We start from the raw sequence: 26,926 nt of genomic DNA on the forward strand, positions 1-26,926 counted from the left end.
TCTGCAGAGGAGGAAGCTGAGGCCCCAGAGGTGAACAGTGGGCTGGAAGTCAGCCTGGGACACCTGGTAGGCCCCACCCCACCAGTCCAGGATCTCCCCAGTTTTCACCCAGTGAAGTTCACTGACCCTGGGGTCATTGGGAAGGGGTGGAGGTGGCTCGAGGCTGGGCACGGGTGGCCACAGGGCAGGTGAACTGGCCGCCCTCTGTGCACTCACCACGCTCCCCCACCCCCAGGTACTCTGAGGACCGGACATGGGCTCGTCGGGATCCCGGCCATGATGTCAGCCCAGACGCTTGTGGCCTGCCTCTGCCGGGAGGGGGAGCAGCACCTGGCACTGGGGGAGCCGCCCCTGGCCACCGCCTTCTACCTGGCTGCATTCAGCTGCCACGCCCCCTCAGCTCTGCGGAGCGTGCGGACTGCCCTGACCCAGGCTCGGGGGGCGGCGGTGGTGGCCACCCTGGAGTCCTGGTGCCGCGGGGACAGCCAGATCCCCGCCATCCACTGGGACGGCATGGCAGTGGTCTCCCTGACAGGGTCACTGGCCTCTGCCTTCCTCGGCGCCCTCTGCCCGGACCACCCCTCTGCTGTCCTGCACCTGCTGGCAGGTCTGCTGGCCCGCGGGTGCCACGAGGAAGTGGCACAGCGCTGCAGCGCCCTGCTGGACTCTCACACGCAGCAAATCCTGGAGCTGCAACTGACCCGTGCCCTGGCCTGGGTCCTGTCCAGGGCGCAGGCAGCGGATGGTGTGGCCGCCTATCTCCAGGCCTTTGCCTCCAGCGCCGACCGGACAGTAGCTTTCATTCGCACCCACCAGCAGCCCTACCTCCCCCTGCTGCTCAGTGCTCTTCAGGACTACCTCTCGGGCCACCTGGAGGTTGGGCACAGTGCCGGCCAGTGGGACACCGGTGGCCAGCGACTCCTGGCGGCTCTAGACCCCAAGGGCACCCGGAGTGACACCCTGTCACCTGAAGCTCTGCTCCACAGTGGCAAGTATGAGGACTGCCTGGCAGCATGCAGCCGGGCCCTCGAAGCTCGTCCCACCGGCAGCGGACCCCAAGGTAGGAGGACGGCATGGCCCCTGCAGAGCCAGGGTGAAAGCTGCCCCCGCCACTCCCTCCCCACATAGTTATGTCCCACCGTGATGCGGTGAAGCTGTGATGGAGCTGGGGCCCCTCAGTGACAAGAAAGTCAGGCCCTGCCCCTTTGGAGCCCCCAAAGACACAAACAAAATGCTTTAAGAAATGGGACATGCAAGGTCCTGCTCCAGCCGGTGATCAGGGAAAGCTTCTTAGGAGAGGGGTCATTTAGGCTGAGACTGAGGGTTCCAGGCAGCAGAAGCAAAGTGCCAAGTCCTCAGGGGAGCAAGAAAGTCAGGCCCTGCCCCTTTGGAGCCCCCAAAGACACAAACAAAATGCTTTAAGAAATGGGACATGCAAGGTCCTGCTCCAGCCGGTGATCAGGGAAAGCTTCTTAGGAGAGGGGTCATTTAGGCTGAGACTGAGGGTTCCAGGCAGCAGAAGCAAAGTGCCAAGTCCTCAGGGGAGCAAGAGCTTGGGCTGCCCCTGCCACTGAGGGGGCCAGGGCGACTGTCGGAGGGAAGGGAAAAGGGATGGGAGACTGCAAACAGCGGCTGTGGGGCTAGATCCTGCTGGCCTCCCAAGGCCCTTGGATGTTACCTTCAGTCTGTGAGGCTGAGCTATGGAGTGAGGGGCTGTGAGCTGCATTTTGTGTGTGTGTGTGTGAGAAGGAGTTTCATTCTTATTGCCCAGGCTGGAGTGCAGTGGGGAGATCTCGGCTCACTGCAACCTCCACCTCTTGGGTTCAAGAGATTCTCCTGCTTCAGCCTCCTGAGTAGCTGGGATTATGCCACCAATGCCTGGCTAATTTTTGTATTTTTAGTAGAGACTGGGTTTCACCAGGTTGGCCAGGCTGGTCTCAAACTCCTAACCTCAGGTGATCCACCTGCCTCAGCTTCCCAAGTGCTGGGATTACAGGTGTGAGCCACCGCGCCCGGCCTCTGATCTGCATTTTCAAACTTTCCTCTGGCTGCTGTGTGCAGAATGTGCCAGAGGAGCCAGGGTAAGGACAGGACCTGCTGGGAGGCTGGGAGGCTGGGAGGCTGGGAGGCTGGGAAGCTTGGAGGCTGACAGGCTGGGAGGCTTGGAGGCTGAGAGGCTGGGAGGCTGAAAGGCTGGGAGCCTGGGAAGCTGAGAGGCTGGGAGGCTTAGAGGCTGGGAGGCTGAGAGGCTGGGAGGCTGAGAGGCTGGGAGGCTGGGAGGCTGAGAGGCTGGGAGCCTAGGAAGCTGAGAGGCTGGGAGGCTTGGAGGCTGGGAGGCTGAGAGGCTGGGAGGCTGAGAGGCTGGGAGGCTGGGAAACTTGGAGGCTGAGAGGCTGGGAGGCTGAGAGGCTGGGAGGTTTGGAGGCTGAGAGGCTGCGAGGCTGAGAGGCTGGGAGGCTTGGAGACTGGGAGGCTGGGAGGCTTGGAGGCTGGGCAGCTGGGAGGCTGAGAGGCTGGGAGGCTGAGAGGCTGAGAGGCTGGGAGGCTGAGAGGCTGGGAGGCTTGGAGGCTGGGTGGCTGAGAGGCTGGGAGACTGAGACAATGGTTCAGGAGGGAGATGATGGGATTCAGATCAGGGAGAAAGAGTTGCAGAGGAACCATGTGTCTGCGAGTTGGAAGTGACGAGACTGTGGATAGATTTAACGGTGGAGAGACAGGCACAGAGGAGGAGGGTCAGGAACGTTTTCTGGGAGTTTGTCTCGAACAACTGAACCGTGGAGGGAAGCGCAGATGGGAAAAGGGTATCAGAGGTTTAGACACTCCCAGTTTGAGACACTGCTCCTACCTGGTCCCTTCACTGCCTCTCCCTTCTGGAGGAGCACCCGGGGCCACAGCCCAGCCTCCTGCCAGCACCCGCCACCCTCGGACCCCCGAGTGCCTCATAGACGAGGCTGCGTCCCCACCCCAAAGGCTGCTGTTTGGATTCAGTGAACATGCGTAGCAAACCCTTAAAATAGTTAGTGCTTTACACACAGTCCTTTGAGCCCATCAAGCCTCATGTCATTAGGCAGCCAGACAGGTGAGCCCTGAGGGGAGAGGAGCTTAGTTTGAAAGGGGGATTTAGAGTCAGCACAAATAAGGGATTGAAAGTCAAGGCTCCTGACAGAGGCAGGGAGTAGGGCCATGAGACGTTCTGGAGCAGACAGGACCTCCTGGGCATGAGTGTGTCGCAGGGCACTGCAGCTCCCTGCCCCTTCCTCGTGCCCCACCCCTCCAGCCCCCATCCCAGGCCAGCAGACATCTGGAGGTGAGGATGGCAGTATTAGCTGCCATTTACTGAAGAGCTAGTGGGTGGGCCCCATTTGATGGGCTTGATATGCATAATCATGGAATCTGCAGAGCAACCACCATCCCCACGTGACACAGGGCTGCCAAGGGCACACCGAGTGCAGGCGGCTGGGACTTGGCCCCTGGGGTGCTTTTAACCGCCCTCCATACTGTGCTTCCGGGGAGGAGCAGCCCAGAAGGACAGGAAGAAGGAAGAAAATTCAGAGTCCACGGGGTGACAAATCAGGGCCAGAAGAGGAGGGTGTTTGCAAGATAAAGATAGGTGGACAGCACTGAGAGCGGCCGCGATGTCCATAAGGAGAGGACAAGGAGCGTGCATTGGGCACGTGGTGCCAAGGTTCTTGGTGACCCCAGCGAGAGGGTGGGGCAGGAACCGGTTAGAGAGAGCTGCAAAGTGAGAGGGAAAATTTGTTTCTGGAAATATGCTAGAACGGATGCGCCAAGATCCAGCCCCTACATTTCTAGTAATGTTACATTTCTGGTAATGTTGAGCATTACCAGAAAATGATCAACAAAGTCACACCAAATCCTGAGCTTCTGAGGAAGGAGGGGACCCCGGGTGCCCAGAGCATAGGCACTCAGGGGCTGGTGGATGGGGGCCGTGCCCACAGCAAGGGGGCCCCGGGAGGGAGGGGGTCTTCCACTTTAAAGATCATGCAAGGGCACGAATTGAGGGTGGGGGTGGGGGTCACACTAAAGTTCCCTGCAGAAATCCAGAACCCCCCAAGGGTTTCAGCCTTGGGGAATGTGAGGGAAGACCCAGCTCCTCCAGGAAGGCCACCAGAAGCTCGTCTGTGTCTGCTGTGGCTCTGGAATGTACGGGGAACACCTGCACTAAGAATTGTGCATCCATTAGACCCAAGTCACTTAGGTCAAGGGACTCCCCATATCGCCACCACCAGCACAAGCATGGCTTACGATGAGAAGAGAAGAAATGAATTTTCCTATAACAGACTTTTTACAAATGTAGTTTCCTGCAACAAATGGCCTTCCATCTGGAGGTTACTTTCCAACATCCTCGGAAACGTTGCACAAATCAGTCGCTCCATTTTTACCGCTGTGACAGAATGCGGTGATCCATAGTGAGTAGAAGTGAATGAGCTCCAGTTCTGGAGGCTGGAAGTCCAAGACCAAGTCCCAACAGGCTTGGGGATTCAGATTCCAAGATGGCGCCTTGAATGCTGCATCCTCACTTAGCAGAAGATAGAAGAGCAAAGAGGTGAAAGGGGCTGAACTTGCATTAATCCCACCCAGAAGGGCAGAGTCCTCCTGGCCTAATCATCTTCAAAGGTCTGACCTGTCAATACCATTACAATGGCAGTTAAGTTTCAGCATGAGTTTTGGAGGGGACATTCAAACCGTAGCAAAAGCCTTCTATCATCTGGGAACTTTCTTTTCCGTCTTTAGTAAGTAGATACACAGGGGCACACAACGTTTGAGGACGAGATGCAGAATAAATACCACTTCCACTCAAGGTAGCTGCTAAGTAAGCACCCAGGTACCATGATTTCCTATGTGCTTGTCTTCCAAAAGGACTGGGACGACCACTTCCGACTTGTTCAAGGTTCTTCATTAAGAGCTGCTGGGAAAGGTGACAAAGCATAGCCATGATTCCTGGGTTCCTCCCAGCAAGAGACGGAGTCTGTTCCCCATACAGAATCTGGCATGGCCTTGTGCCTTGCTGGGACCGCTAGAATATGGTAGAAGTGATGGCTTGTGCTTCTGGAGCACAAGCCTCAGAGGTCCCACAGCTTCCACCTTGTAATGCTCCCAAGGTAAGGAAGCTGGAATCATGACCAGTGAGAGAACACACAGACTCACAGACTCAGCTGACATCCATCACCAAGGGCCTGGACACATGAGTGAGGCCACCTTAGATTCTCTTGGCCAGTAAAGCCACTGGATGGCTGCAGCCACCTAGCAACCCCTGGTAAGACCAAGAGAAGAACTGTCCAGCTTAGCCCAGCCCAAACTGAGGAATAATTATGGGCAAATATAAATGGTTGGATTTTCCTTTTTGAGACAGGGTCTTGCTCTGTCTCCCAGGCTGGAGTGCAGTGGTGCGATCATGGCTCACTGCACTCAATCTCCCAGGCTCAAGTGATCCTCCTGCCTCAGCCTCCCAAGTAGCTGGGACTATAGGTACATACCACCACAACTGGCTAATTTTTTTTATTTATTTTTTGTATAGATGGGGTCTCACTATGTTGCCCAGGCTTAGTTGTTGTTATAAGCCACTAAGTTTTACAATGGATGGTTATGCAGCAATAGTTAGCTGAAATAAATACTGACTAGGTCAAAATATCAGTTTTGATGCATGTTTTAGGCAAAATTTGGTCAAACATTATAATATAGAACTTAAAATTTTATGTTTCCAGAATTATATAATGTACTACATTAATTCTACATTAATTAATGGAACAAAGAAGAACATATTATCATTGCAGTAGATTCAGAAAAAGTCTTTTACAATATTTAACATTCCCAGAATTTTAACAATCAAGAAACAGAAGAAAACTTACTTAATTGAAAAAAGATAATATCTACTCAAAACCTACCATAAATATCATACTCAATGGTGACAATTGAGAAGCCTTCCATTTAAAATCAATTACAAAGAGGCTGTGCACTCTCCCAGTTACTCATCATTGTGCTAGAGATCCTAGCCAATGCAATAAGGTAAGAAAACAAGACAGAACATGTAAGACCAGAAAGGAAGTCACAAAGTTATCATTACTGCAGCCAATATGATTAGCTATGTATATAGAAATTCCAAAAGAAGCAACAAAAAGGTATTAGACATAGTAGCAAAATTTAACAAAATATGCAAAACATTATTTATATTTATAAACACCAGCAACAAATAGATGCTCTGTGATTTTAAAATATACCATTTACCACAGGGACATAAAATGATTAAGTTCTAAGAGTCATATGACTTCATGGAAAAAGTATAAAACTTTATTAAAAGATAATAAAGAATACCTATAGCCATGCCTCAGTGACTCATGCCTGTAATCCCAGCACTTTGCACTTTTGGAGGCTGAAACAGGAGGATCCCTTGAGCTTAGAAGTCTGAGACCAACCTGGGCAACATAGTGGGACCTGGTCCCTAAAAACTTTTAAAAATACAAAAAAATTATCTGGACACATGGTGCATACCTGTGATCCCAGCTACTTAGGAGACTGATGTGGGAGGATCTCTTAAGCTTGGGAGATGAAGGTTGCAGTGAGCTATAACCACACCACCGCATGCCAGCCTGGGCAACAGCAAGATGCTGTATCAGAAAAGAAAAAATATCTACATAAATGGAGAGATATTCACTGTCCACAGAAGAAAAAGGAGGATGAGGAGCAGAAGGGAGAGGTAGGGGAGTGGGGATGTGGGACAGGGGAGAAGAGGAGAAGGAGAAGCAGAAGATGGAGAAAGAAGATGTGGCAGTAAGAGGATTTGTTCTACCAGTTAATACGAAGCTATATGAATCAACATAGAAGTTTATTGACTTCTATATATATCTATATATCAGGGATAGATAGAAAGACCAATAAAATGAATTAGAGAGCTCAGAAGCAGACCCACATCTATCTAAAACTTAACGGATTACAGAGGAGTGTTGCAAATTTATAAGGGAAAAAAAGGAGCATTATTCAATGGACAGTACTGATTTCCTATCTCTCACCTTGCAAAAAAGTGAATTCCAGGTGGAAAGTGCTGCATTTTACAGTTTCTGAAAGAAAATATCTGAGAATGTCATTGAGATTTCTATGTACAGGTGGGCTTCTTAAGATACAAAACAGGGAATCAATAAAGAAAATTTTAATACACCTGATTAAACTAAAATTTAAAACCTCTATTTTGCCCATAATTATAGAAAATAAAAGGACGATCCACAAAAGTAAAAAAATGCTTGCAAAATATACAATGAGCAAATCAATTAGTATGCAGAGTATTTGAAGAACTCCTACATATCAATAAGAAAAAAAAATTCAATACAAGTCTTGGCAAAAGCATTCCCCAAAAGAGGAAACACAGATGGCTAATAAAACATGTGAACAATATTCAGCATCATAGTAATGAGACAAATGCAAAATTAAAACAATGAGAAACCATTTTCCACCCACCAGATTGGGGAAAAAATTTAATAAGTGAACCTCACTAGTCATCAGGAAAATAGAAATTAAAACAATAATGTGATAGCATTTACATTCCCCTCAGCCAGTCAAAAATTGTCTATCTAACAATGGAAGATCTGGCTTCAAGTCACTATGGAATAGCTTGCCTACATGTCCCAGAGATAATGATTATAAAAGCTGGATAAAATATTAAAAGTGACTATTTGAAGGCGTGGATAAGTAACCCAATGCAGGCAGAAATCAGCAGTTGACTCCTGAACAATCGTGTTGTGTGAGGTGAGATGTGCACCCTGCAGCTCTTCGCCCAAGAGGGCTCCTCAATCTATGAGTCATTGTTCAGCAGACACTGAAGTTCTCCTGGCTTGAGGTAGCACAGGACAGTTCAGGGCTGAGAAAAATGGATGGAAAGTTAGATGAAGAATCCCAAAAAGGAGGGAGCCACAGAGTGGGTGCAGCCCCAAATCTGTGTATTAAATCTACTTAAATCTTCAGTCCACTGAAGTGCACATACAGGGGAAAGGCTGGGTGGGCTGAAAGAGCAGGCACTGGAAGCTGCAAAAGCTAAATGAAGACTTCAGCAGTGTCTACCAAAAAGCAATAGAATTTGGAGTTTAAACCCAGTCAATTTCACTGCTACTAAAACAAAACTCAGCCCTCTTCAGAGGAATATAACTGAATTCAGAGTCTCCACAAAGTGTCCAACATGCCTGGTGTGTGGGAAGAAACTACTATTCACACAAAGAGACAGGAAAATAAAATGTGAGCTACAGTCAGGAGAAAAAGAAATCCCTAAAAACTGACTTCAGGAAAATGTGCCTAATGACTGAACTGATGTGGAATCTTCATAGATAAACGGAAATAATATAAAAGAACCAGGCTGGACGTGGTTCCTTATAAAAAGGAGTGCTAGCACTTTGGGAGGCTGAGGAGGGAGGATCACTTGGGCCCAGGAGTTCAAGACCACCCTGAGTGACAAAGTGAGACTCCAACTCTACAAAAAATCCAAAAGTTAGCTGGGTACGGTGGTGCATGCCTGTAGTCCCAACTACACAGGAGGCTGAGCCTGAGGTCAAGGTTACAGTGAGCCATGTTTACACCACTGCACTCCAGCCTGGGTGATGGAGCAAGACTCTGTCTAAAATAAAATAAAATAAAATAAAATAAAATAAAATAAAATAAAATAAAATAAAAGCATATGGCAAATCTAGAGTTGAAAAGTGCAATAATTGAAATGAAAATATTAGAGACAGCAGAAGAGTCAGTGAACTGGAAGACAGAATAGCGATTACTCGATACGAAGAACAGAAGAAAAATGAATAGAGGTTGGGTGACCTGTGGACAATATCAAAAATTCTCGTATATGTAACTGGAATCTCGGAAAGAGAGGAGAGACCACCCTTTCACGTGGGAAAGTAAATAACAGCCCCCCTATCACCCCCAGGCCCGAAGGGTTCGCCCCTGGCTGCAGCTCCCTCGGATCCATGAACTTCTGCAAAAATCAGGGGCAGCGTTGTGTTCAAGGGTCAGCAGCTGACAGGAAAGGCTCAAAGTGTCTTTTACTTTGGCCACCAGAACTAGACAGAGTGACCTTGTGGCTGCTTGCTGGGTAGGCTCAGGGCGCCAGACACTCTCTGCACTGGACTCTGCGCTTACCGCAAGGGCAGCAGCGCAGGGACCGCAGGGGCTTTGCTTCTGCACCCTGTGTGGTACTTTGCCCTCTCCAGAGTCCTGTTTGAATGCAACGGATTGTTGCTATTGTTACTATTGAATGGGGTTATAAGGAAAAGCTGTTTGAAAATTCTGAAGGAGTCAGTGCAAAAAGCACTGAAGCAGAAGCTCAGAGGTCTGGGATGAACCCTGAGAACGTCCCTCCCCTGCAGCACCTTCATAACCTGTAAAAATAAGGGTGGGGCCACGACCTGAAGCCCACCTGGGGCGGAGTGTTCCCCGCCTCTCTCAGTGGCCTGTGCACCCTGCCTGGGGCCCTTTTTGGGATGGGGCGGCTACACTTCCCTACCAGTTAGAAAGCCGCATTCTCGTTTGCTCAGACACGAAATGTAACATGGGGCAGGGGCGGGGGGCGGGTGTGGGGGGAGGGTACCGCCCCTGACCTCACTGACTCACACGATGCACCAGGCCCCTTGCAGGCACTGGATGTAGGTAGATCTGTTTAATCCTCACACCCTGCGAGCATGGATCGTTATAACCCATTATAGTGCAGACCAGGGAACAGACGCAGGAGACTCCATAAATGCCCAGGTCCATCCTCAGTAAGCAGCAGGGCATGCATCTCCGGTCCTAGACCTAAGGGAAGAGCTCGGCTTCAGAGAGGGAAGCGCTGGGTCCTTACTTGGCCCAAAGAATGCAAGAAACAAAGGTGCCCAGGAATAAATGGCCACCACAAAGGTCGTAGAGTTGTAGCCTCAGCTCTGCCCTGGGAGTGGAGGGGCACTGATTCCCGGAGGAGAAAACTCAATTCTAAAACCCATTGTTTAAATGTCAGGCAGGGGAAAGGCGTTGTAACTGAATTTGGTTTGCACTGAGCGGTGGGAGTGACTCTGAACCCACCCTGAGAGTACAGTGTGGCTGGCAGGCAGGGTGGCTGGCCCCTCGCCGCTTGCCCAGCACAGTTCTCACCCTGACCCATCACTCATGGGCCTCGGGCCTCCTGCCAGCTGGTGCCACACCCAGGGCCACCTGGAGACTGGAGGGAGATGCCCCAGGCAGGAGGACTCACAGGCTCCTGGGTCCAAGCCCCGGACCTGGTGGGGACCTGCAGGTGGCACACCCCAGGGTAGTCAGCCCCCAGGCAGGACCCACGCCTCTGTTTCTCTCCGCAGGTGAGCGCCGGGCCGCCCTGCTGGTCACCCGCGCGGCCTCGGCCTTCTTCCTAGACGGCCGGGCCCAGGACGTGTTCGGGGACCTGCAGGAGGCCTTCCGCGAGAGCCCCTCTGGGGCGCGGAGGCAGTTCCAGGCCGTGTTCTCCGCCCGGGACCAGGAGCGTGTCCGGGCTCAGGCGCAGGAGGTCGCAGACGCAGGCTTCGCCCGCTTCCAGGAAGCCGTGCGGAACCATCCTGAGTTTCGCGAGAACGCGGGCCGCGAGCTGCTGGCCCCGGTAACCCGCGCGCTCCGCGTCCTGCTTCGTCTGGCACCTACCGGGGCGCGACCCGCGCTGGGAGCCCGCCTCGCCGAGTGCCTGCTGCTGGCGGGGGACGCGGCGCGCGCCCGAGCAATGTGCGAGCGCCTGCTGCGGCCCGCGCGCCCTGAGGACCCTGCCGGGGACCGTGCGGGGGACCGAGCGGGGGACCGCGCGCCCCTCCTGGCTCTGCGCGGCTTCTGCGCGCTGCACGCCGGGGACTCGCGGCGCGCCCTGGAGGACTTCCAGGCGGTGGTGGAGCAGGGGGCGCCGCACCCGGGGGGCTGTGTGCGCGCGCTGTGCGGCCGGGGGCTGCTGCGGGTGCTGGCGGGCAGCGCATTCCTGGGCACGCTGGACTATGTCACCGCCTGCAGGCTGCGGCCCGAGGAGGCGCTGCTGGCCGCCAAGGCCTACGTGCCCTGGAACCAGCGGGGGCTGCTGCTGGCCGTGCTGCGGGAGGAGGCCCGTGGGATGCTGCAGCGATCGCCACGCGCCGGGCCGTCGAGAGCGCACGGCCGGAGGGAGGCCGCGGAGACCGGCGGCCCCACCACACAGGAGGGGTGAGGACCCGCCCGGGCGCGCTGGGGCTGCTGCTTCTCGTGGGTCTACTTCAAGGTAGCCAGGGATGTGTTTCCTATTTTACAAAGGAATGAACGGAGGCAGCGTGGCGGGTAACCTCCCAAAGCACCCGAGGCAGGTCTAGCTCCGCTGCTTCCATAGTAGGGGCGGCAGTCCCGAAATGGAAAGGGGAAATTAAAAGCCGCGGCTCACATTTCCTTCCAGGCCTTTCGTTTCGTGCATATAAAATAGCTCACCAAACCGAGTCTGTGCTGGACATGCGGTTCATTTGCTAATTTTCTTACTCAATAGGTCATGACGATTCCCTTTGTGGCTAAATGTGTTTTGGTCAGCACCGCCCTGACCTGCGACCCTGCCACTACTCCTTCCAGCAGTCCTGGGTTTCGTTTGTTTTATTTTTTTGTTTGTTTGTTTGTTTGTTTTTTGAGATGGAGTCTCACTCTGCTGTCCAGGCTGGAGTGCAATGGCACGATCTTGGCTCACTGCAACCTCCACCTCCTGGGTTCGAGCCGCTCTCCTGCCTCAACTTCCCAAGTAGCTGGGATCACAGGCGAGTGCCACCATGCCCGGCTAATTTTTATATTTTTGGTAGGATGGGGTTTCACCATGTTGGCCAGGCTGGTCTCAAACTCCTGACCTCAAGTGATCCTCCCACCTGGGCCTCCCAAAGTGCTGGGATTCCAGGCGTGAGCCACCGTGCCTTTGTTCTTAGCTGGAATCCATCGTGGGTAATGTCCTGTACCCAGAATGTTCTCTCCTTAAGACGGAGACAGGCATGCAATTCCTGGGTCAGGGAGCACGGCCACTTGTAGGATCCTTGACTTCAGGAGCTGCCCTCCCCTTACCACAGTCTGGCCACCGCCCATCCCCCACTCACCCCTGATGCTCATTTTGCAAATTCTTTGCCAGCCCAAAGCCCAGTGGGTGAATCTCTAGCTGCTTTGACATCCCTCATCTAATTGCTGGGAGGTGGCAGGAAGGGGTTTCAGCAAAGTTAAAAGCACTGAGAAGGGGGGCGTTCTTGGGGGGCATCACTGATGTCAGCCTCCACCCCAAGGCACACACACAACACACAACACATACATAACACACACACAACACACCATACACACCACACATACAACACACAAACACACACACAACACACACACACAACACACAACACATACATAACACACAACACACCATACACACACCACACACACAAACACACACACACAACACACACATAACACACACAACATACGATATACACACCATACACACCACACATACAACACATACACACACATCACACACACACCCCACACACACACACCACACACACAACACACCATATACACACCATACACACCACATATACAACACACAACACACACAACACACACAACACACATACAACACACACACACACCACACAACACATACATAACACACACAACACACCATACACACACCATACACACCACACATACAACACACACACCACACACGCCACACATACAACACACACACACCCCACACATACAACACACACACACCACACATACAACACACACACCACACACACAACACACCATACACATACACACACACCACACATACAACACACACACCACACACACACCACACACACACACACACAGAGTTCCTCTGCCTTCCAGGTGTTTGATTCGCATGGCTTTGATTTGCTGGTGGTGAGGAACTTTCATTATGTGATGGCGCTTATATTTGTTCTCTGGGAGTTGTCAAATTTGAGGCTCTGGCCCCATTGCCCAGTGAGCGCTTATTACCATTCCCACGTGGACACGGGAATGTGCCACATGCAGCCGCGTGTTTTCTTCTTCTGCCTGCACGCACACCCCCGAGCCCGGCAAGGCCAAATCGTTTGTGCTTTTGCGGAAAATGAAACTGAGGCAGGGTCTGCTCAGGGTCAGCCCTGCCACTGTCTGTCTATACCGCCTCAATCCCACCTCCCACAGGGTGGGGGAAGGGTGAGGGAGGGCATGAGGGCCACGTGATGGGAAGGGCACCTTTGGCCTCTGGGGATGGCATGGCATGAGGGTCCCTCCAGAGGGAGCTGCCCAGGCCAGGTGCAGGAGATGGGATTTCCCCACTGCCCAATCACCTGGGCAGGTGGAGGGGTTGTCAAAAGGGGCGGGCCCCTCTGAGCTGATCTCCACCCAGGGACGCCCGCGGCGTGCACCAGCTGGCCACACTGCTGATGGAGCTGGATTCGGAGGACGAGGCCTCTTGCCTCCTGGCGGCTGACGCCCTGTACCGCCTGGGCCGCCTGGAGGAGACACACAAGGCCCTGCTGGTGGCCCTCTCCCGGAGGCCCCAGGCAGCCCCTGTGCTGGCACGGCTGGCCCTGTTGCAGCTGAGGAGGGGCTTTTTCTATGATGCCAACCAGGTGAGGAGGCCCGGGGGGTGAGAGAGGGCAGGTGGAAACGGGCCCAGCTGGGAAGAGGGCATAGGCCTCCCATGGACTTGGCGCTGGACCCTGCAGTCTGAGCTTTGGACCGGGCGACTGCACTCAGCCCCAGCTCTGCACCTGCTGCAGGCCCTCACCTGTATGACACTCAGTCTCCTTATCTGGGTCCCAGTCCCATGGGTCGTCATGGAAATCGGCTGGGGCAGGTCCCTGGGGTCGGCAGATTCCCCGCATGCATAGCTGCTTTGTCGTACTTGCTTCCGCTGTGGTTATGAAGCAGAAGGGCCAGGAACCGACTGCAGGCCGAGCTTCTCTCCAAGTCTCTCACATAAACTAGGCTTGGATGCAACCCTGCCTTGGGGAGGGTAGCAGAGGGGCCCTCCCTTCCTGCCTCCAAGACCCCCCGCTCCCAGGAAAGGCAGACCCTCACCTGCCTCAGATGCTATCCCGGGTTCCTGTCTGAACTGGGGTCTAAAGGTTACGCTCTGGTGGGATTCAGGCCTTGGGGCCTGGGGTGAGGGCCTTGTCGCGCCTTCTTCCCCCCGGGGCCTGGTTTGGGTTCTGATCTCCTTGCCCTGCCCAGGTTCGGATGCCCTGAATCTGCATCCTCTTGCTCAGCTTGGGGAACCCGTGTGCCCACCAGCGGCCAGCAGGGGGCAGCATTGGGCCTCCTTCGGATGGAGCCGCGGAGCGGGAGGTTGTGGGGTGGAGGTCTCCCCTCGCTCAGAGACCTGGTCCTACTTGGCCGTGCTGGGCTTTTGCTCTGCGTCGTCTGAAGGACTCCCTGGCGCCTGTTGACCCTTCCTGACCTAAAAGCCCCTTCCTCTGCTTCTCATGGGAGCACACCCATTCCTTGCTCCAGTGGGCCCACTGGGGCGGGGTCTCCACCTCCATGGGACAGAGAAGTCCTAGGCTCAGGACCCTGAGAGCCCCAGCCCAACAGTGCCATGCAGCGGACAGACGCGGCTCCGACTGCAGCCCAGAGCAGGCTCACAGCTCCCCTCCCTGCCTGCTCCTCTGCACCAAGCTGGGGACACAGTCCCTGCCTGCTGTGGGACCCCCACCTGTGGGGAGACAAAATGTCCCCAAAGGCTCAAAAGGCCACGCTGCAACACACAGCCAACCTCCTAGTGCTCAGATAGGGAGAAGCCCCCAGGCTTATGGACACACAGCCAGGGGCTGGGGGAGGCAGCGAGCAGGAGTACGGGATGATCAGGGTGGCGGCACTGGGTGGACCCTGGGGCAGAGAGGGTGGGGTGAGGAATGGCCAGGGGCATTGGCACTGGGTGAGCCCTGGGGCAGCAAGGGTGGGGCTGGGGTTGTTGGCACCAGATGGACCCTGGGGCAGTGAGGATGGGGTGGGGGATGGCCAGGGGCGTCGGTACAGGGTGGGCCCCACGGCATCGGTCCCAAGGGTGTGGGCAGTGACTGTGGCACCCCTGCAGTTGGTGAAGAAGCTGGTCCAGTCCGGTGACACCGCCTGCCTCCAGTCCACCCTGGACATCTTCTGCCACGAGGACCGGCAGCTGCTTCAAGGCCACTGCCATGCCAGGGCCCTGGCCATCCTGCGGGCATGGCCAGGGGGGGCCGACGGCAGGGCCCACACCAAGGAGGCCATCGCCTACCTCTCTCTGGCCATCTTTGCTGCAGGTACGGGCTGCCCACCTGCTCCCAGGGCCCAGTCTCGTGCCGGGCACAGGGGACATGGGGAGCCTTTGCCGTGTTGGACAGTGGGGACACGCGTGCTCCCCAGGTGCAGGGGCCTCAGGAACACCCACGGGGTGGACAGGGCAGGGGCCACTCGCTGAGGGCATCTCGCCATCAAGGTGGGTGCACCAAGGCCTGAGACCGGCCTCTGAGACCTAGGGCCTGAGCTGGGACCTGAGCTGTGCCCTGCCTAGTGCCTGAGCTGCTGTCCCAGAAGCCTCAGCCCTGAGGGAAAAGGGCCCCTTTCCCAGTTAATGACAAGGAGGCAAGGTCCCTGCTCCCCTCAGCCCTTCCGAGAAACAATGACTAAAGTTCCTCCCGTGCACGCCTGGCCTCCCCACCCAGGGACACCCAGCACGGGGGTGCTGCCTGCTTCTTGGAGTCAGTGCTGTTTTCTGGTGGGACCAAGTGTGTGGAGGGAAGGGGATGTTTCCCAGGACTCACAGGGATCTCCTGGGGTACAGGGAGTGTGAGAGCCTGGACCTAGATCAGGCTGCCTCGTGAAACCTGGCCATGCACTTAGTGAGCACCCCTCACCCTCCTCTCTCAAAGGGGGATGGCAGAGTAGCCCATGTGGGGTGGAAGTGGGATTCGGAGAGCTCATTCTGGGACAGAACCTGGCACGGAGAGCATGCCCTGCACGCGTTGGTGGGAACGCGTGCAGCCCAGAGCAGCCCCGCATGTTGTCCCACGTCCGTCACCGGACAGACACCCAGAAGGGGCGCGATAATGATAACCTCTTTGGGGAGGGGTCTCTTATGCCCAGAATCCAGGAGGCTCCTCCTAGACTGCCCCATATCCAAGCCTCACACCTTCCTGCTGCTGCCACTCCAGGTCCCGCCCCAGGACCCTGACCCCCTGCCCTTTCCTGGCCTCAGAGGCAGCTGCAGTGCCCCTTCCCTTGGCAGACCCCCAGCTGCCTCCAGTCCTGGCGGGGCTCCTCTTGCCCCGAAGCCAAAGCCCCCAGGTCTGCTGTGACTGTCTCTGTGTGTCTCGGTGCCCAGTGGTCTGTGAGCTCCCCAAGGTGAGCCCTGAAGCTCATGCACCCTCTGCCCTCCCCGGGCTGGGCAGGAGGGACACTGGGGGAGGGACCCAGCACAGGCTCATCCCGACCCCATGCCATCTTCCTGCAGGAAGCCAGGCAAGTGAATCCCTCCTTGCCCGAGCCCGCTGCTATGGGTTCCTGGGCCAGAAGAAGACGGCCATGTTCGACTTCAACGCAGTGCTGCGGGCTGAGCCGGAGAACGTGCAGGCACTGTGTGGACGGGCATTGGTGCACCTGGCCCTAGACCAGCTGCAGGTGCCACCCCACTCCCCACCTGGGCCTGGGCAAACAGGGGTGGGGGACCCAGGGAGTTGTCTTCCTCTACCCCAAGGAGAGAGGGAGCCAGGAGGCCGTCCTGAGCAGCGAGATGCCCATCAAAACCTATGTTCCCATCCCCACCTGTACTGCAGCTCATGGGAGCCTGGTCCCCACAAACCCAGTTTCTGGGAGTCCTGCCCTTTTGTCCTCCCAGCCTCAGTCTGCATGGATAGACGTGCGAGCCTTCAGAAGTACTACGGGTCCTCCCCAGCTTAAATAATGCTCAGTGCATGCAGGGGTTCCTCTGGGGTTGTTGGCCAGGAGGTGTTCCCTCGGCTGCGTTGGTGGGGCTGCCTGGCCCCTGGTGTTCAGAGGGTTTTGGAGGACATACGCAGAGGGAGTAAGTGCTGGCCTCGGTCAGCCATGTCTGCCACAGACAGGTGTGGGGATTCAGCCTGTGGACCCTGATCTGAGCTTCATTTACTTGCTCTTTAAGTTCGGTATCTATGCATTTAAGACTTTCTTCTGCAGAAACTGCTCCAATTTAAAATAAAAGTTGGGAGAAGGGCAATGGCAAGAAGACAGATCCCATTCAGCTGGGGGAGGCCTGCGTGCTGGAAGATGGTTTCTGTTCTGTTTGATTATGAGCATTTCTTGCTTGCAACTGCACTGCATTCTGTGTGGTCTGACTCTGAAGGACTCACACTGGACCTGTGTGCTCAGCCCAGGCCTGCTGCCCTAAGCTCTGTCCCTGGAGCCTGAAAGAGTTGGGTCCAGCTAAGCAACTTCAGCCAAATCATTTCACCTCCCCAGGCCTCAGTTTCCTCCTCTGTAAAAGGAGGAGGGGGCTAAACAACCAATGGATCACAGAAGAAATCACATGAGAAGTTAGAAAATGCTTAGAGACAAGTGAAAATGAAAACAACACACCCCAAATTATGAGACACAGGGAAAGCAGTGCTGAGGGGGAAATGTATAGCTGTAAATGCTTCCATTAAAAAACAAGAAAGATCTCAAATCGACAATCTAACTTTACAACTTAAGAAACTAGAAAAAGAACACATGAACAGAGAGAAAAAGAAAGAGAGAGAGATTACAGCAGAGATCAACAAAACAGAGGATCGAGAATAGAGAAAATCAATGAAAACAAAAGTTTGTTCCTTGAAAAGATAAAATGTGACCAACTTTTTGCCAGGTGGACTAAGAGAGAGAAAACTCAAATTATGACAATCAGAAATGAAAATGAGGTTATTATTACCAATTCTACAGAAATAAAAAGAATTATAAGATAGTAATAGGAACAATTGTAAGCCAATAAATCAGCTAATCTAGATGAAATGGATAAATCCCTAGAAACACAAAACCCACCAAGACTAAATCATGAAGAAACAGAAGATCTGAATAGACCTATAACTAGTGAAAAGATTGAGTCAGTACTCAAAAATCTCCCAACAAAGAAACGGCCAGGACCTGATGGCTTCACTGGTGAATTCTACCAAACATTTAAAGAACTAACACCAATCCTCAAAGTTTTCCAAAAAATCAAAGAGGAAGGAACACTTCCTCACTCAGTCTATGAGGCCGGCATTACCCTGATACCATAGCCAAAGACACTACAGGAAAACTACAGATCATTATCCTGTAAGAATATTGAGGCAAAAATCCTCAACAAAATACTAACAAAACAAATTCAGCAATTTGTTAAAAGGATGACACACATGACCAAGTGGGATTTGTTGCTAGAATGCAAGGATGGTTCAACATACAAATGTCAATTAATGTAATATACCACATTAACAGAATGAAGGGGAAAAAAATGATCATCTCAACTGATGCAGAAAAGCATTTGACAAAATTCAACACCCTTTTATGATAAGAACACTCAACAAACTAGAAAGAGAAGGAAACTGCCTCAATATAAAATCCATATAAGAAAAACCCACAGCAAATATCATATTCAATGATGAAAAAGAAAAGCTTTTCCTCTAAGATCAGGAACAAGGCAAAGATGATCACTTTTGCACTTCTACTCAACATTGCACTAGAAGTTATAGCCAGAATAATTAGGCAAGAAAAAATTACCAAGCATCCAAATTTGAAAGAAAGAAATAAAATTATCTCTGTTCTCAGATCTTATATGTAGAAATCCCTAAAGATTACACACACACACACACACACACACACACACAAAACCTGTGAGAACTAATAAATGAATTCAGCAAAGTAGCAGGATATGAAGGCAATACAAAAACCAGTTCCTTTTTTATACATTAATAATGAATAATCTAAAAAGGGAATTGAGAAAATACAGTCACCACTTGGTATCCACGTGGGATTGGTTCCAGGACAACCCTCAGATACCGAAATCCCCACATACTGAAGTCCTACAGTAAGCCCTGTGGAAACTCCAACCCCTAGGTATGAAAAGTTGGCCCTCCGTATATGAGGGTTTCACATCGCAAGAACTGATCTGCATTTGACTGTGGATTCGGAACCCACCAATATGAAAGGCTGACTGTATTTATTGAAAAAAATTCACATATAAGTGGACCCACATAGTTTTAACCCATGTTCAAGAGTCAGCTATAATTCCATCTACAATAGCATTAAAAAGAATAAAATACTTAGGAATTAACCAATTAGGTGAAAGATTTGTGCAATGAAAACTACAAAACATTGCTGAAAGAAATTAAAGAAGACATAAACAAAGGAAACACATTCCACGTTCATGTATTAGAAGACTTCATGTTGGTAAGACGTCAGTATTACCCAAAGTGATCTACAGATTCAATGCAATCTCTGTCAAAATCTCAATAATGCTTTTTACAGAAGTAGAAAAGAGAAATTCTAAAATTCCTATGGAATCTCAGGGGACTCCAAACAGCCAAAACAATCCTGAAAAAGAACCAACAAGCTGGAGGACTTACACTTCCTGATTTCAAAACTTACTACAAAGCTACAGTGATCAAAACAGTGTGGTACTGGCACAAAAACAGACACAGAGACCAATGGAACAGAATAGAGAGTCGAGAAATGAACCCTCCCATATACGGTCAAATGATTTGACCAAGACCATTCAATGGGGAAGGGACAGTCTTTTCAACAAATGTTGCAGGGAAAACTATGCAAAAGAATGAAGTTGGACTCTTTCCTACCACCACATATAAAAATTAATTCAAAATGGATCAAAGACCTAAAACTATAAAATTATTAGAAGTAAGCACAGGCAGAGGCTTCACAATGTTGGATTTGGTGATGACTTCTGGGCTACAACACCAAAGGCACAGGCAGCAAAAGAAAAAATAAACTTGGATTTCATGAAAATTAATTTTTTTGTGCACCAAAGGACACTATTATAACAGAGTAAAAAGGCCACTGACAGGATGGAAGAAAACCACAATATTTGCAAGTCACATATCTGATAAGGAATATCCAGAATACACAGAGAAGTCCTAAAACTCAACAACAATAAAGCCAAAAACCCAATTCATAAATGAGCAAAGGACTTAAACAGACATTTCCCAGAAAAAGATACACAAATGGACAGTAAGCACATGAAAAGATGCTGGACATCACCAATCATCAGGGAAGCACAAATAAAAACAATGAGATATGCCTCACGCCTATCAGGATGGCTACTACGAAGTTTTTAAAAAGAAAATAACAAGCACTGGTGAGGATGTGAAGAAACTGGAACTTTCTGCACTGTTGGTGGGAAGGTAAAATGGGGCAACAGCTATGGAAAACAGGATTGCCATTTCCCCAAAAGCTAAAAATAGAACTACCAGCTGGGTGTGGTGGCTCACACCTGTCATCCCAGCACTTTGAGAGGCCAAGGCAGGCAGATCACAAGGTCAGGAGATCAAGACCGTCCTGGCTAACACAGTGAAACCCCTTCTCTAATAAAAATACAAAAATTAGCCAGGTGTGATGGCGCGTGCCTATTGTTCCAGCTACTCGGGAGGCTGAGGTGGGAGAATTGCTTGAACCCAGGAGGCAGAAGTTGCGGTGAGCCAAGATCACACCACTGCATTCCAGCCTGGGTGACAAAGCAAGACTCCAGCTCCAAAAAAAAAAAAAAAATAGACCTACCATATGATCAAGCAATTCCACATCTGGGTCTACATCCAAAAGAAATGGAGGCAGGGTCTTTTAGAGACATTTGTACACCATGTTCATAGATGGCATCATTGTTCACAAGAGCTTGGATGTGGAAGGCACCAAGTGTCCACCGATGGATGGGTGGATAAGCCAAACATGTTCTATCCATACAATGGGGAATTATTCAGCCTTAAAAAGGAAGGGAATCCTGGTACACACTACAACATGGATGAACCTCAAGGACATTGTTCTCAGTGAAATAAGCAGCCACCACAAAAGGACAAACACTGTGTGATTTCCTTATATGAGGTTCCTAGAGTCACTGAATCACAGAGACAGAAACCAGAATGGTGGGTGCCTGGGATTGGGGGAGGGGAATGGAGCGGATTTAACGGGGACAGAGTTTCAGTTTGGGAAGATGAGCTAGTTCTGGAAAGGGATAGTGGTGACGGCCACACAACATGAGGAATGTATTTAATGCCACCACACTGTACACATAGAGATAATTAAGATGGTAAATGTTATGTTATGTATATTTAACCACAATAAAAACAAATTGGAAAAAGAGGAGGGTGGGTGGGTGCTGCCCCTCCTGGGGATCAGAGGAGGCACCCTGGGGATGTGGCAGGTGCTGCCTGGCCCCTCCCCTGCCTGTCTCCCCCGCCTGTCTCCCCCCACAGTGCTCCCATCTACCTCCGGTGAATGCAGGTGGGGCGGGAGAGATGTGGCTGAACAGTGGCTCCTCCAGCCTATAAACAGCCAGGACAAAAGGGACGTCCCCTGTGATCTGCCGGCCACAGTCTTGGGCACCAGCCTGAGCTGTCGACTCAACAGGATGCAGGGCAGGGGCGGGAGGGTTCCACTCCCAGGCCCATGACAAGAGGCTGTCACAAGGGAGACCTGCCCTGAGGCAGCCACAGCTCCGGGGCCCTGTACTTTCTCGCTGGAGGCTGCCAGAGACGAGGGCACTTTCCAGCCAAGAGCAGTGTTGAAATTGGCTGTCTGCCCTGATGCTTCGCTGGGTGAAAGCACAGCACAGAGGCAATGTGCCTCCCAGGGTTTCTGATTTTCTTACGGGCTGGAGTTCCAGGAAGCAAGGAAAAGCAATTCTAGAGGCCAGGAGGACGACAGCTCCAGAGGCCATGCCTGCTGCTGCAGGGCAGCCTGCCAGCCCAGGGCACCAAGTTTCCCCCCAGCCCACTGGCAGGCCTGACTTCCATGCCAGGCTGGGCCCCAGGGAGGGAGACATGTATTAGGGGCTGGGAGCCGGCTCTCTGCCTGCCCTTTCCTGCACTGGACAGACATCTGTGGCTGGCAGGGACACGCCCATTTAACAGCTGGATGTGGCCACAAGGGATCCTTGGAAACCTGCCTACAGGTGCTGGAACCTCCTCCAAGGAGTACCATGGGATCCTGTGCCTTCCTCCCGCTCTGTCCAGGGCCACAGGACCAGAGGCAGGGAAAGTCAGCCAGGACGTCGGAGGGCTAGCGTGTGGGAGTGATGGTAGGAGCAGGAGCCCCTCGCCCCATCATGCCTGTGAACTTGCGCATCCAGGATGTGGGCCGATGCTCCGCCTCCCCCATGCCCTCTGCCTCTTCACCCTGAGAGGAGGACATGGCACAGGCTTGAGGCTGTGAGCTCTGAGTCAGCGCTGGGGCTCAGGAGCAGGCCCCTCCTCTTGGCCAACAACCCTGTCCTGTCTCTGAGCCTTGGTTTCACCCCGGGGAACATGCGGGGTGCTTCTTCCACACAGTCAGATGCTCACCTGGTGGAAAAGGACAGCGCACATTCCAGGAATTCAGACACTAACCTGGAGGCAGGACTTGTCCACACTGTCAGATGCTCCCCTGGGGGTGTGAGGTGCTGCTCCAGGCTGTCAGATGCTCCCTGGGGGTGTGAGATGCTGCTCCAGGCTGTCAGATGCTCCCTGGGGGTGTGGGGTGCTGCTCCCGGCTGTCAGATGCTCCCTGGGGGTGTGGGGTGCTGCTCCAGGCTGTCAGATACTCCCCTGGGGTTGTGGGGTGCTGCTCCCAGCTGTCGGATGCCCATCTGCCAGTAGAGGTGCTGTTTTACGCTGCCAGATGCCCACTTTGGGGTGAGGGTGCTGTTCTAGGTTGTCAGATGCTCCCCTGGGGGTGAGGGTGCTGTTCTGTGCTGTCAGATGCTTACCTAGAGAACTGGGGTTCTGTTCCAGGCTATCGGATGTTCACCTGGAAGCAGGGTGCTTTCCCAGGCTGTCAGATGCTCACCTGGGGGCAGTGGTCTTGCTCCATGCTGCCGGAATCTTACCTGGGGTTGTGTGGTGCTGCTCCAGGCTGTCACATGCTCATCTCAGGCAGGGGCTTGTTTTAGGCTTTCAGACGCTCATCTGGGGGTGTGGGGTGCTGTTTCACACTGCCAGATGGTCACCTGGGGATTGGGGGTGCTGCTGTGTGCTGTCAGATGCTAACTGTGGGTAGGCACTGCTCTTCCAAACTATCAGATCCTCACCCAAAGTTTTAGGGTGCTGTTCCAGGCTATCAGATGCTCACCTGCAGTTGTGGGGTGCTGTTCCAGGCTGTCAGGTGCTCACCTGCAGTTGTGGGGTGCTGTTCCACGCTGTCAGGTACTCACCTGAGGGTGGGGAGCTTTCTCCCACCTGTCAGATTCTTACGTGAAGTTGTGAGGTTCTGTTCCATGCGTTCCCAGGTGAGCATCTGATAACCTGGAACACGTCCTTCATCCCCATGTGAACATCCAAAAGCCTCTAAAATGCACCCTCCATCCCCAGGGGAGGATCTGACAGCCTGGAATGGGACGCCCAACCTCAGGGGATCATCCTCACCTGGGTGCGGTCACTGCTGCTGTAGGCTGTCAGATGCTTACCCGAAGGTTCGAAAGTCGATCGGCCTTTCAGATTCTCACCTAAGTGTGCAGGTGCCGTTCTAGGCTGTCAGACGCTTACCTGGGGATGTGGGTTGTTGTTCCTGGCTGTCCAATGATCACCTGGGGCTCTGGGGTGCTGTTTTGTGCTGTCAGAGGCTCACACTGGGTTTGTTTCAGGCTGTCAGATGCTCACCTGAGGGGAAGTGCTGTTCCAGGCAGTCAGATCACCTGTGGGTGGGGGTGCGTCCCATGCCATCGGATGCCCACCTTGGGGTGTGTGGTGCAGTTTCCAGTTGTCAGATGCTCATCTGGTGGTGGAGGGTGCTGTTTCAGGCTGACAGGTGCACACCTGGGTGTAGGGGAGCCGTTCCAGGCTGTCAGATGCTCCCCTGTGCGTGCAGGGTGCTGTTTCAGGTTTACAGAAGCTCACCTAGGGGCGTGGGTGCCGCTCCAGGCATTCAGATGCTCACCTGGGGGTGTGGGGTGCTGTCCCATGCTGTCAGATGCTCACATGGGGACGTGGGGTTCTGTTCCAGGCCATCAGAGGCTCATTTTGCCGTGTGGGGAGCCATTCAACGCTGTCTGGTGCTCACCTGGGGGTGTGCGCTGCCCTTTCCGGCTGTCAGATGCTCACCTGGGGGTGGAGGGTGCTGTTTTATGCTGTCGGATCCTCACCTGGAAGAGTGGGGTTCTGTTCCAGGTTGTCAGACACTCACCTGGGGCTGGAGAATGCTGTTCCAGGCTGTCGGATGCTCCCTGGAGGTGAGGATGCCATTCCATGCGGTCAGATGCTCAGCTGGGGGTGTGGGCGCTGTTCCAGGCCATCAGATGCTCACTTAGAGGTGGGGGGTGCTGCTTCAGGCTTTCCGATGCTCACCTGAGTGTAAGGTGCCGATTGAGGTTCTCAGCTGCTCACTGAAGGTGTGGGTTGTTTGAGTCCGTCAGAGGCTCACCTAAGCGGTGGTACCATTCCAGGCTTTCCGACGCTCACCTGAGTGTAAGGTGCCGATTGAGGTTCTCAGCTGCTCACTGAGGGTGTGGGTTGTTTGAGTCCGTCAGAGGCTCACCTAAGCGCTGGTACCATTCTAGGCTGTCTGATGGTCACCTGGCGGCGGAGGGTGTTTTTCCGGCTGTGAGATGTTCATCTGGGGGTGGAAGGTGCTGCTCTGGGCTGTGAGATAATCACCTGAAGGTTGGTGGGGGGTGATGCTGTAGGGTTTCAGATGCTCACCTGGGTGTGGGAGTGCCTTCCCAGGCTGTCAGATCCTCTCCTGGGGTGCGGGGTGATGGTCCAAGCTGTCACATACTCACCTGGAAGTGTGGGGTGCCGTTCCAGGTATCAGCTGCTCACCTGCGGGTGGTGATGCCGTTCCAGGCTGTCTGATGCACACCAGGCAGGAGGATGCTTTTCCTGCTGTCAGGTGCTCACCTGGGGGTGTGGGGTGCTGTCCCAGGCTCTCAGACACTCATCTGAAGGTTGAAGTGCTGATCCAGGCTGTCAGATTCTCAGCTAAGTGTGCTGGTGCCACTCTAGGCTGTCAGACGCTCACCTGGGTGTGTGGTGTGCCATTCTTGGCTGTCAAATGATCCCCCGGGGATGGAGGGTGCTGTTTTACACGGTGAGATGCTCACCTGGGGTTGTGGGGTCCTGTTCCAGATTGTCACAAGCTCACCTGGAGTTGGAGAGTGCTGTTTCAGGCTGCTACACACTCACTTGTGGGCATGGATGCCATTTCAGGCTGTAAAATGCTCACACGAAGTTGGGGGTGCAGTTCCAGGTTGTCTGATGCTCCCCTGGAAGTGTGGGGTGCCGTTCCAGGTATCAGCTGCTCACCTGCGGGTGGTGATGCCATTCCAGGCTGTCTGATGCACACCGAGGAGGAGGGTGCTTTTCCTGCTGTCAGGTGCTCACCTGTGGGGTGTGGGTGCTTGCTGTTCCACACTGTCAAATGCTCACCTGAGGTGGGGTGCTCTTCCGGGCTGTGAGATGCTCACCTGGGGGTGGTGGTGCTGCTCCAGGCTGTCAGATTCTCGCTGGGCGATGCGGGGTGCTGTTCCAGGCTGTGAGATGATCACCTGGGGATTGCGGTGCCATTCCAGGCTTACAATGTTCCCCTGAACATGTGATCTGCTGTTCCAGGCTTTCAGGTGCTTACCTGGAGGTGTGGGATACCGTTCTAGCCTGTCAGATGCTCACCTGGGGGTGTGGGTGCCGTTTAAAACTGTCAGATACTCACCTGAACATGAAGGGTGCCGTTCCACCCTGTCCGATGCTCACCCGGGAGTGTGCGGTGCCGTTCCAGGCTGTCCGATGCTCACCCGGGAGTGTGCGGTGCCGTTTCAGGCTGTCCGATGTTCACCTGCGGGTGTGGGGTTCTATTCCAGGTTGTCCGATGCTCACCCGGGAGTGTGTGGTGCCGTTCCAGGCTGTCCGATGTTCACCCGGGAGTGTGCGGTGCCGTTCCAGGGTGTCCGATGTTCACCTGCGGGTGTGGGGTTCTATTCCAGGCTGTCCGATGCTCACCTGCGGGTGTGGGGTTCTATTCCAGGTTGTCAAATCCTCACCTGGGGTTGCAGAATGCTGTTTCAGGCTGTCACACATTCACCTGGGGGTGTGGATGCCATTCCAGCCTGTACAATGCTCCCCGATGGTGTGGGGTTCTGTTCCAGGCTGTAAGACGCTCCCCTGGGGATGTAGGGTGCCATTCCAGGCTCTTGACAGCCGTATAAACTGGATATAATGCATGAGCAAATGTTTCCAGACACCAAACAACAGGCAGCAAAGAGCTGCGACCCTGAGAGACAGGAGGCCGCAGGAGGCAGGCACCACGCACCCTGGTTCCCTGCCTGGGGAGACATTTCTGCCGGTGCCCATGGAGGGCGGCAGTGGATTTCTGAGCTGTGGGGACAGAGATTGACATCCCAGCCTGCTATGTGGCTGGAATTTGCATCGAGGGCAATGGAGGAGAGGGGAGGAGAGGAGCTGTGTGGGGAAGGGGTATCTATGTGTCCATGGAATTCTCCACAGGTCCTTGTCTGCAGCCTGGGCTGCACAGGCAGGGGGTAAGTCTCAACTGCCCAGCAGTGACCACCTGTTGTGGGGCCAAGAGCTGAATGGGGGTACCAGGGGCAGGCAGGGCTGGGAGATGCGGGAATGCTAACCCAGCCAGTGCAGTGAGGCTTTTCTGAACATCTTGGGCACTCAGTTGAGACTCCAGAAAGGTCACACCCTGAAATTAAGATTATACTTTAGGACTAAGTTCAAAAAATAATCCTTCCCTAACAAAGTACAAGATAAAGTCTGGCAGGGCCAGAATG

The 26,926-nt window shown here is 53.2% G+C and overlaps 1 protein-coding gene across 1 annotated transcript in view; it reads left to right on the plus strand.

Moving 5' to 3' along the window:
* Positions 1-264: 264 nt before the first annotated feature.
* The window catches only part of TTC34 (tetratricopeptide repeat domain 34), a 34,560-nt gene continuing 7,898 nt past the window's right edge, over positions 265-26,926 (plus strand). Inside the window, exons 1-5 of the mRNA XM_073008152.1 lie at positions 265-1,060; positions 10,323-11,178; positions 13,385-13,610; positions 15,077-15,281; positions 16,472-16,638. Coding sequence (XP_072864253.1) covers positions 277-1,060; positions 10,323-11,178; positions 13,385-13,610; positions 15,077-15,281; positions 16,472-16,638 — 2,238 coding nt within the window. The 5' untranslated portion in view covers positions 265-276. The remainder of the gene's footprint in view (positions 1,061-10,322; positions 11,179-13,384; positions 13,611-15,076; positions 15,282-16,471; positions 16,639-26,926) is intronic.

This window comes from Chlorocebus sabaeus, chromosome 20, assembly GCF_047675955.1.
Source record: "Chlorocebus sabaeus isolate Y175 chromosome 20, mChlSab1.0.hap1, whole genome shotgun sequence".
Classification (NCBI taxonomy): Eukaryota; Metazoa; Chordata; class Mammalia; order Primates; family Cercopithecidae; genus Chlorocebus; species Chlorocebus sabaeus.